General features: G+C 16.0%; 4 protein-coding genes across 4 annotated transcripts; 1 reads left to right on the plus strand and 3 right to left on the minus strand.

Annotated features, from left to right (window-relative positions):
- Window positions 1-41: 41 nt before the first annotated feature.
- PGSY75_0928500 (hypothetical protein) lies at window positions 42-649 on the minus strand (the record flags this gene model as incomplete). The annotated part of the gene is made up of 3 exons (XM_018785690.1): window positions 42-159; window positions 249-358; window positions 566-649. Coding segments are annotated over 3 exons (312 nt in total), but the record flags the coding sequence as incomplete, so codon positions are not given.
- An 864-nt stretch (window positions 650-1,513) lies between these two features.
- On the minus strand, window positions 1,514-1,855 carry PGSY75_0928600 (hypothetical protein; the record flags this gene model as incomplete). Its single annotated transcript, XM_018785691.1, has 1 exon — window positions 1,514-1,855. The coding sequence occupies one exon, from the start codon at window positions 1,853-1,855 to the stop codon at window positions 1,514-1,516; it is 342 nt and encodes a 113-aa protein (XP_018642032.1).
- A 1,897-nt stretch (window positions 1,856-3,752) lies between these two features.
- Window positions 3,753-7,976, minus strand: PGSY75_0928700 (hypothetical protein; the record flags this gene model as incomplete). Its single annotated transcript, XM_018785692.1, has 1 exon — window positions 3,753-7,976. The coding sequence occupies one exon, from the start codon at window positions 7,974-7,976 to the stop codon at window positions 3,753-3,755; it is 4,224 nt and encodes a 1,407-aa protein (XP_018642033.1).
- A 756-nt stretch (window positions 7,977-8,732) lies between these two features.
- On the plus strand, window positions 8,733-11,069 carry PGSY75_0928800 (putative serine/threonine protein kinase; the record flags this gene model as incomplete). Its single annotated transcript, XM_018785693.1, has 1 exon — window positions 8,733-11,069. One exon carries the CDS (start codon window positions 8,733-8,735, stop codon window positions 11,067-11,069), a length of 2,337 nt encoding a protein of 778 aa, XP_018642034.1.
- Between the last annotated feature and the right edge of the window lie 879 nt (window positions 11,070-11,948).

Consider the following 11,948-nt stretch of genomic DNA (forward strand, 5'->3'; position numbering starts at 1 on the left):
TTTTTTTTTTTATTTTTTTTTTTTTTTTTTTTTTTTTTTACATAAACTTTTTGTCCTTGTGATTTCAAAATGGCCTTTTCCACTTTAAGCATATGCTCAGCTTTTTGTTTTTCCTCAGAATTCAATTTACTTAATAATTCTTTTTCCCTTTTTAATTTTCTATACCACAAAAAAAAAAAAAAAAAAAAAAAAAAATACATATAAATGTATAAATATATATATATATATTTTTACTGTTCATGGTTTACTTTGTATTTTTTTTTATTTGAATTATTTTTGGAATTTTTTTTTTTGTAGCTTTATTTAAATCTGGGATATTTCCTATAACCAAGTCTTCGTCCTTATCATTTTGATTAATCTTAGAAAGAGAAACGTTTATATATATATATATATAATTAGTATAATTGTAATGTTATAAAGACATAAAATATGTAAATATATATAATTATATATATTGTTCACTTTATTTTATTTAATTAATATAATATAAATATATCAACATAGTCGTAAGATATATTATATATGCTATATATGTTTATTTAAAATATCACATTTTTGTTCATACCTTTTTTTTTTTGATTTTATTTTTGACTTTTAAAAAAGCTTTGGATTGTTTGTTGTTTTTATATTTTTCGTTTATTTGAGACATATTTTAATTATAAATTTTTAAAAAAGAAAAAAGAGTAATAAAAAAATAATAAATGAATATTTTTAGTAAGCTTTTCTCCTTTCTGTTCTTTTTTTTATTTATTATTTAATAAGATGCGATTTTATATATATATATAAAAATATATATATGTATTGTATATATATTAAGATAATATTATGTGAAAAAAAAAAAATTACTTTTTATTTTATATATTAATATATAATGTCATTTTAGTTTTCCTCATGCTTAACAACAACAAAAAAAAATAAAAAATAAATAAATAAATATATATATATATATATATGTATATAATATAATATTATAATAAAAGGGTGTTATTTTTTATGAGGGAAAAAAAAATATTTTACATATATATATAATATATATATATTTTTATTGTAATAAGAACTTGAAAATATTTTGTAGATATATTATAATTAAATAAATAAATATATTTATACATACATATATATGTATTGTGTATAATTTTTTTTTTTTTTTTGAATTAGAAGAATATAGTTTTTAATTTTTCCATATATTTATAAAAGTTATATATATATATATATATATATATATATATATATATATATATATATATATATGCAATATTTTTATTTATTCATTTATTTCTTTTGTTAACAAAAAAAATATCAGAAAAATAAAAAATAAAGTTTTTCATCGAATAACATAAATTAATATATATATATATAATGTAAGTATCTTTTTTAAATATAAAAAACGAAAAAAAAAAAAAAAAAAAAAAAATTATATAGAAAAATAAAATAAATACTTACATATATATATATTATTATATATATAATAACAAATTTTTTGACACATATATATTGATTATAATATTTAATTTCATATATAATTTGTTATATTAGGTACTACTTGAGACAACGTGAAATGATCCATAATTCCTTTACATGTAAAATATATAATTGAAATAGTTAGCATAACTGTAAGAGATTGTAATGTATATCCTTTTTTAATTAATCTATCTTTTTTTAATTCTTTAAATTTCTTATCAAGTTTTATTGCTTTTATTAAATTCTTATCATTTTTAAAATAATCATTATCAAATATGTCATTTAATATATTCTTCTTATACATGTCAAGAATCTTTTCGGTCTCAACCTCAAAAACAGCGTTATCTAAATCTAACTCAATTTCTCCATTATAAAATTCTGGAGGTACCAACATAATGAATATTGTAGTGATAAAATAAAAATATATATATATAAATATAAATATATAAATATATATATATATATTTTATATATATATGTGTTATATATATATGTGTTATATATATGTTTGTTTTAATTTTGTCACACTGGCAAAGAAAAAGAAAGATTTAAATAAACAACAACAAAAAAAAAAAATATATATATATATATATATATATAATATATATTATTAATTTTGAATTAAATAATTATCCTATAGATTGACAAAAGTAAACATCATAATAAAAAAAAAAATATATTTTAATTAAATCATTATCATAGCATCATATTAATATAGATTATATTTAATATACTAAAAATAAAATAAAATAAAATAAAATAAAATAAAACTTATAAATATATATACATATATATATTAACTATTTATCTCTAAGATGTAAATAATATTATATATATATATATATATGTGTGTGTATATATTCGATATGTTGCATTTATATATATACAATATAGAAACAATCATAAAGAACAATATAATAAATAAAGAATATTGAATTATAAGAGTTTATTTTTTTTTTATATATATAGATATTTTAATTTTTTAAAAATAACACCATTTTTTAAAGTGGATAAATAAATAAATAAATAGATATATATATAGATATATATATATATATATATATAATTAATTAATAATTCAGTTTGAAAATAAAATAAGAAAATGTTATAAGAAATAAAAATGTATTATATGTATATATAATAATGAACAAATAAAAATATAAAAAAGGAATAAAATATAAAATGATATATAAATAAATATATATTATATATATATGCTTTTTTTTTAATATATTAATTTAAATATATATATATATATATATGTATATTTAAAATAAACAAACGGATAGCAAATAAATATATATATTTATAATGTGCAACTAGATTTCCTAATGCTACTATATATTAATATAAAATAAATAAATATATAAACTCTAAATCTATATATATATATATATATATATATATATATATATATATATATATTTTTTTTTTTTTTTTTTTTTTTTTTTTCTATGATCCTTTGATTATTCTTCTTGTTTAATATTTTTCTTAATATGGGGAAAAAAAAAAAAACATAGAAATATAAAGCTCAAAAAGTAAAATATATGGATATTATATATATATATAGATATAGATATAGATATATATTAATAATTATATATCTAATGATAAAAAATAATTATCATTATTCACAAAAAAAATAAAATAATATATGTATAATATTTTTAAAAAATAAATGTATTAATATATATATATATATATATATATTTTTATTTAAATATTATAATAATTTACTTCATTTTTATGTGTATATATATATATATTATATATATATAATAGTTGTATATAAAAATAATACGATATGAAAATTTTCTTTCCTACAAATGAATTTTTAATGATGTTCTTACTATATATACAATATATATATATATATATATATATATATATGTAATATATAATATGTATTTTATATAGATGTAAATGTTTATATATGTGCATATTAAAATATATCTTATTATGCCCATTTTATATAGTGTAGTGTTATACATGCAAATGCAACGTAACATTAAAGGAATCTCCATAAAATAAATATATATATATGATAATATATATATAATATATATATATATATATATATATTTATTTATTTATATAAAACATTAAAATAGTTTTATTAAAAAAAATATTATATATTTAATAATATCTATATATATATATATATATATATATATATATATATTTATTTATATAACATAATATTTATGTGATAAGGATAATATATCTTATAAATATATATCTTAGTGATATACATTATATGTTTATATTTTTTATAATATATATATTTTTTTTTATAACATTTTATTTGTTTGGTTAATATATTGTATTAACTGCTGATAGGCCATATGATTAAATATTTTGTCTTGTTTTATAATATGATAATTATTTTTTAGGTTTATATAAGAATATATTATAAAAATATAATTTTGTTGACTTATATAATTATGATGATCTATAACATAATATATAATATCATTTAATAATATAGTGATGTATTCCATATGTAGGACATTTTTATATTTATTTAAAACAAATAATTTGGTTAATATTTTTAAGAGTATTAATTTATTGTGCTCATTTAAATTATGTATCCATTGTTTTTTTGTTTGAATAAGATGTTTAAAAAAATAAGAAAAAATATGATCATGATATTGTTGATAGTATGGACATGTTGTATTTTCTTCATTTGATGATAAAATATTTGTAAATATATTATTTATATTTTCTTTATTAACTGTTTTGTTTTGTGTGTTTTCATTTGTATGTATTATATTTGATAAGTATTTATAATAATATAAAGATATATTGAAATAAGAAAGTGTATTAAGAAAATCTATGAGATCGTCATCATTTACTATGTGTTGAATAATATTATCTTTGTGTAGATAAAAAAAGGAGATAATATTTTTTAATAAGTTGACAATTAATTTGTATATATAAAAAGGAATATATATATTATTATTATTATTATTTATATTATTTATATTATTATCATTAATATTATATAATATAGACAAATAATTTATTAACGACATGTCATAAGGATGTTTTAACATGAATTGTTTGCCTATATTATATAGATATAAAGAAATAGAAAAGAAAATATTTTTTGTATTTTTTAGAAATAATAATATGTCGAATGATTCTTTTATATAATCAAAAAAATTATAATAAATTGATAATTGTGTTTTAAATATTGATTCAGTTAATTTATAATATTTATTATTATCAATATATATGTTTTGAATATATGGATTTATAACATTCTGATTATATGATGAATATATTTTATTATTCCTGTTTGATGAATATATTTTATTATTTGTTTGGTTTAATATAAAATAATTTACTAAATTAAAATATTGTTTATATTTCCTAGACATATTTATATTTAATTTATATAACAAATTTGAATTATTATTTAAGTTATGATGGTTTATATAGTCTGTGTTGTTAAAAATTTTATGAAGATATGAAAAAATATATTTCTTTTCTATTGAATTATTTTTATAAGAATTTAAAATAAGATAAATTTTTAAATAACAAAAAGATAAGATAGATAAGATATATTCATTTAAATTATTATTTTGTTGTATACTTGTTATATTTTTAAAATTTATAATGATCTGTCCATATTTATTTATAAAATAAATAATATTTATAAAGAATTTCAAAGGAATATTTTGTATTTTTATTTTTTTATAATTATATAAGAAAGTATTTAATTTGTTATCATTATGAATAAATAAATTCTTTATATCTTCTTTTTTAAAATTAATTATATAATCTTTATTATCTGGATTATAATATGATTCATAATATTGTTTATCCTTTTTCACATCATATGATATATCCTTTATATAATTATATAAATCATTTTTATAAAATAAATTTATATCCTCATTTGTATTTACACTTTCATTGTTTATATAAACTAAACATGGTAATGTGATATCTTCCCCTTCTTCTTTGTAATTATTTAATTTATATTCTGGAATTTTTTCATCCTTTATTAACTCATATAAATTATATTGATTATAAAACGATAAAACAAAATATCGATTAATATCTTTTATAATATTAAAAAAGAAAAGGAAATTTAATACTTTAATGTTTGCATTTATTATATGTTTATTCTTCAAAGCTTTCTTTTTTAATAAGTAATTACCGTTTCTTTTCTCTTCCTTTTTGAATGTTTCTACTTTGTGATGATAAGAATGGCACTTGTTCGTAGTATTAGATGTGTTTATATTATCACACAATTTATTGTCGTTTATTTTTTGTATATCCACATTATTATATCTAGTTAAAAATACAAATAAGTGTCTATTCCACTTCTCTCTATCTAAAAAAATGAAAGCACTAATAAGTTTATTTAACTGATCTATATTGAACCTTAAAGGGGATATTATTTGTTGTGAATTCTTTAAAATGTTTCTCATCTGTTCTGATGTTTGAAGAGTAGTATAGTTGTTTAATAAACATGGAAAACTTTCTAATACTTTAAAAAATAAGTTTTCATCTCCTCCGTCAGTCAAATAACAAAAAGATTGAAAGGAGATAAGTGAGAAATCTATTTTTTTTTTATAAAAATTTATATGATCATTTGTAAAAAATAACATTAAAGAATTATTAATAATAATATTATTTTGAAGACATATATTTAGGAATAGAACATCATAGATTATATTAAAATCGTTATGCTTCAAAGATATATCTTGTGTATATATATTATCACATTGGTTGTAATATGTAATAGAACTGTTATGATTATTATTATGATTATTATTATGATTATTTGTAGTATTAATATTATTATTATTATTAGTAGTAGTAGCAGTTGTTGTAATTTTTGTTTTTTCTTTTTTATTACATTTAGATATTTGTTTTTTTTTTTTTATATTATAATAATATATTAACAATAGATGAAGTACATCTTCATAATTTCTTTTAAAAGAACCATATATTTTTAATAATATTAATGTTTGTTGAATATTTAAATCATGTATCTGTAATAAGATATTTTCTATAAATTTATTTAATAATTCAAATGGTAATAAATTATAAAAATAAAAAAAACATAAAATGAATATACTTTCTTTTAGATTAAAAGATACACTGATAAATTCTATTCTATTTAATATATTATAAAAAAAATTTACATTCTCATCTTTATTATTATTATTATTATAATTCTCAGATGTTCTTATATCTTTATTTTTATTATATTTTAAATTTATAATATGTTTTAATAATATATCTTCATCAAAATAATTAACTGAATTCTTATTTTTTTTTTCTTCTTCTCTTCTTTCTATTTCATTTATATTGTAATCATGAAAGTATAAATTAAGAACATCCTTTTGATTTTTTACACAATTCAAAGAATTATCAAAATGAATTTGATCATAAATATTATTTTTAATATTATCTACATAGTATCTATTAACATCATTTGTGTGTATTACCTTGTGTATATGTTCATATAGTAAATTTAAAATTTGAGATTTATTTAAAAATTTGATAGGTTTATTTCTTTCTATATCCTTTAAATATACATTTTTATTTAAATCTAATGTATTTATATAATTCCAATAATTATGATCATTATAATCGTTAAAATATTTTATGTCATTATTTGAGAAATAAATATCATTATGTATATTCCATTCAAGTCGTGGATCTTCTTTATCAAATAATTTATTATAACTATTTTGTTTTTTCAACATATCCATAGAATCTGCATTTTCAAAAAGATCATAATAATTGTTTATATGATATATGTCATGTGTGAATGTATTTATATTGTTTTGATGCTGACCACTAGTTTTTACATCATCATAATGGTAACTATTTATTTTTTTGTCACACATATTATTTATTTGTTTGTCACATATATTTCTCCTTTCTAATGGTGTTGTTTCCAACATATGTATTATATTTACACTATTATTTTTTATATTTTTATAAGAAATTTTTTGGATATGCCATTTATTACAATAATTTATACATTCATCTATCATATGCGTATCATTAATTTTTCTATTAACATTTTTTATATAACCTTTATTATTTAAATTAAACGTATTCCATATATTCTCTTTTTTGTTTATATATATTGAAGCCTTCATATTATTATCATAAGAATCATATTTAAAACCTTCTTCATTATCATCACAGGCATGATATTTAAAACCTTCTTCTTCCTCATAAGAATCATCATTTTTTTTTATCATTTTATTATTATTATTTTTTTTTCTTTTCTCTCTTTCTTTTCTTATCATATAATTTAATTCTTCTATATCTATATCATTTCCATTTTTTCCGATTCCCTTTTCTTTTAATTTATAGAATTCTTTATCACATTTTTTCGACTTATTAACACTACTCCTCTCAACATCATTAGTGCTGATACTTTTGAATCCTAAAAAATATAAAGTCGATGTTTTTTTTTTATTCACTTGTTTGTTTATTAATATTTTGTGTAATGAGTATATAACGCTATGTAAATACATTTAAAGAAATAAATTTATATATTAACCTATATATAAAAATAACAAACAGAAGAGGCTTAAACAAAAAAAAAAAATATATATATATATAAATATATATATATATAAATATATATATGTAATATATATTATATGTTTACAAAAAAAATGAAGAACATAAAATTATTCTCTCAACGTAATCTTAAATGATATTTTTTTTTTTTTTTTTTTTTTTTTTTATTCTTTAAATGTAATACATTTTATAGTATATTATATAATATGTATATAATAATATTATAATTTTTAATGCATTCTATATTATATATACACATATACGTGCATTAAATCAACATCTTAAAATAAAAAATAAAATAAAATAAAATGAAATGAAAAAAAATAAATATAACTTAGAAAATAGTATTATATATATATATATATTATTATATATATTATTATATTATTTTATATTTTATTTTATATTTTATTTTTTTTATTTTTTTAATATGGAAATCCTTAAAATATGTAACCCCCCTACTTCTTAACTTTTTATATGTCATACATATTATATAAACATTTTGAAATATGACAATTTATATATTTCTCATAGAGAAAAAAATGTGGACACAAAAAATAAAAAGGTGTTCAAGTTTTTTTTGAGATCATATAATTTTTCTGTTTTATATAATGTTATTAATATGTATATAAATTTTATAATAAAAATATATATTATATATATTATATATATATATTATATATATATGTTGGTGTAGTCTCTATAATATGAGTTTATATTTAAATAAGAGATATCTCAGATACCATGTGAGAGAGTCAGAGTGCTCATCGGATTTTTGTTTTAACGACGTCTCCAAAAATGTTATCGACGTTTTTAATTTCATTTCCTTCAGTGACACAGAATCAAAAGAAGAGAAAGGAAGATGTGTTATAGATGTCACAAAAGGAAGGGTATTTAAAAAAAGAAAAGCACAAAAATATGTGAATCGATTAAGAAGGGCTACACATCTATGCAAAATAAAATCCAACGTTCAAGATATTAGAGTCGTAGATGCGCTTAGAAAATATGATGAAAATGAAGAAAAAAAATATATTTGTTTTGACGACAAAAATTGTAAGCATGATAGAATATACACATTTGTAGATTATGAATACATAAAAATTTTGAAAAAGGCAAAAGAATTTAAAGTTTGTGACACATCCTTTTTAAGGAGAAACAAAATAGATACAAGAAAGGTAGTAAATGATTTTTATCATAAGGGAGAGCTACCACATGAAAGGGATGTAGAAAAAAAGAAAAATGATAATCATGATAATTATCATAATAATTATCATAATAATTATCATAATAACTATCATAATAATTATAATAATAATTATAATAATAATTATCATAGTGATCATTCTGATGAGAATAAAAAATTGAAAACACTGCTGGATATATTCCATAAAGAAAAGATACCATCATGTAATTCGAAAGAATATTTTAAAAAGATTACAAAAGAATATACATTATATAAGAAAAAATACAAAATAATTAATATGGTATATGTAAAAGAAGATAATCAATGGAGTTGTCAAAAAATTAATAATAATAAAAAAAAACAAAATAATTCAATAAAAAGAAAAATACAAAAAATATATTTATGTCCAAAGGAAACATTCTTTAATCCTTTCTTTAATAATTTTATAACATATGAAAATGGAATTAAATTAGAAAGATATCTAACTAAAAATTTGTGTCATCGACATATTGTTTTGATGGATTCATTTTTTGTCTTGAATAATTATATTGTTACCATGTATTCCTTTGGAGGTTATCCTTTAATGAAGTGGTGTAAAGAAAAAGAAAAATTTGTCTTACCAAATGAAGAAAGAAAAAAGAAAAAAAAAAAAAAAAAAATTATGAACATACCTGATGAGTTAATAGGAAAATATGGCCAGGATTTCTATGTATTAAAAGATTACATGAATTGGAATGATTTTATAAATAATATGAATAATATAAATAATATGAATAATATGAATAATATGAATTATATAAACGAATCAGATGTTCTTTTTAATAATATAGAGTATGTAAACAAGGCGAATGGCCAAAAACAAAACATATTTGAATCATATGATAAAAGGAAGGTTTCAACAAATTATTTTCATGCTATAGGTGACAACCAAAGTGATTTAAATGTTCAATCGCTTTTTCCACATATTATTGATAAAAATTATTATAATGGAATACCTCAAGGAATAATCACGAATATAAGAGAGACAAGGAAGAATGAAATGTATGATATAGAAAAAATGAATAGAGATATAAAAAAATTAAAAAGAAAATTAAAGGTTATAAAAATGAAAAAAATGGAAAAAATGAAAAAAATGAAAAAAATGAAAAAAATGAAAAAAATAAAAAAAATGAAAAAAATGAAAAAAATAAAAAAAATAAAAAAAATGAAAAAAATGAAAAAAATGAAAAAAATGAAAAAAACAAAACAATTTGCTTATGTATATCCCGAATATCTCGTAGCTGAAATATTAAGACAATTATTAAATGTGTGTTTATATTTATATAGAAATAATATATTTCATAGTGATATAAAACCATCAAATATAGTTATAAAGAATGTTCATAAGAAACATATGGATATAATACGTTATAGTAAAAGAAATAATATGTGGTATATATATAAAAGAGGAGAAATAATAAAAAGAAAAATATGTATAAAATTAATTGATTTTGAATATTGTCAAATAATAAATAATAAAAATGGATTTGTTATGTCAGGTGGAACAACATCATTATTTAAACCTTTAGAAGATTTTAAAAATAAAAAAATTTATGCTTTATCTAAATTAGTATGGATTATAGGTATAACTATTTTTATATTATTAACAGGTACTCATCCATTTACTAAAATAAATAATGATGTTCATATTTATTATCTTCTATCTAAAAATAAAAAATTCTATATAAAAAAAAAATTAAACAAATATAATTATCTATCTCAATCATGTAAAGATTTATTAAAAAAAATGTTGACATTAAATTATCAAAACAGAATATCATTCATTCGGATATTTAATAACTCATTTACTCTTTTTGGATAAATATCCACACATATAAAAAAAAAAAAAAAAAAAAAATATAAACATATAAACATATAAACATATAAACATATAAATATATATAATTATAATATCAATTTATGTATATATAAAAATGTATTTCTATATTATATCATATTGTATATATTTTTTTTTTTTTATTTGATTTTTATTTTTTTTTTTTATTTTATTTTTTTTTTTTCATGTTCCCAAAACATAAAAAGCTAAAATTTATGGTTAGATTTGTTTATATAAGGAAAAAAAAAAATAACATCTCAAAAAATTATAGATATACATAAATTTTAATATATATATATAAAATATATTGATATAAAAAGAATTTTAAGTTAATATATAGAAAAATATATATATGACTTAATAATATGTATATAAATCCAAACACAAGTAATTCAATTTAAATACATAGTAATAATAATATATAATGAATATATTAATATATATATATTATATATATATATATATATATAATAATTTTCTTTTTTACATATGAAATAGAATATATATATTTATATGATGACACAATAATTTTTTTTTACTTTTCTATTTCTTTAAATATTATTCAATAAAAAAAAAAAAAAAAAAAATTTTCATCACATAACATTTTTTTATAAATTTTTTCCGCATTTAAATATTAGTTATAATTATGATTAAATATATATATATATATATATATATATATATATATATATATATATATATATATATTTATAGATGTATTTTTTTTTTTTTTTTTTTTTTTTTTTTTTTTTTTTTTTTTTTTATTAATATATTATGGTAAAAATGGAATAATGAATTTATACATATATATTTTTTCCTATTCATTAAATTATATTTTATTATTTTATTTTATTTTATTTTTTG

This window comes from Plasmodium gaboni, chromosome 9 (assembly GCF_001602025.1).
Source record: "Plasmodium gaboni strain SY75 chromosome 9, whole genome shotgun sequence".
Classification (NCBI taxonomy): domain Eukaryota; phylum Apicomplexa; class Aconoidasida; order Haemosporida; family Plasmodiidae; genus Plasmodium; species Plasmodium gaboni.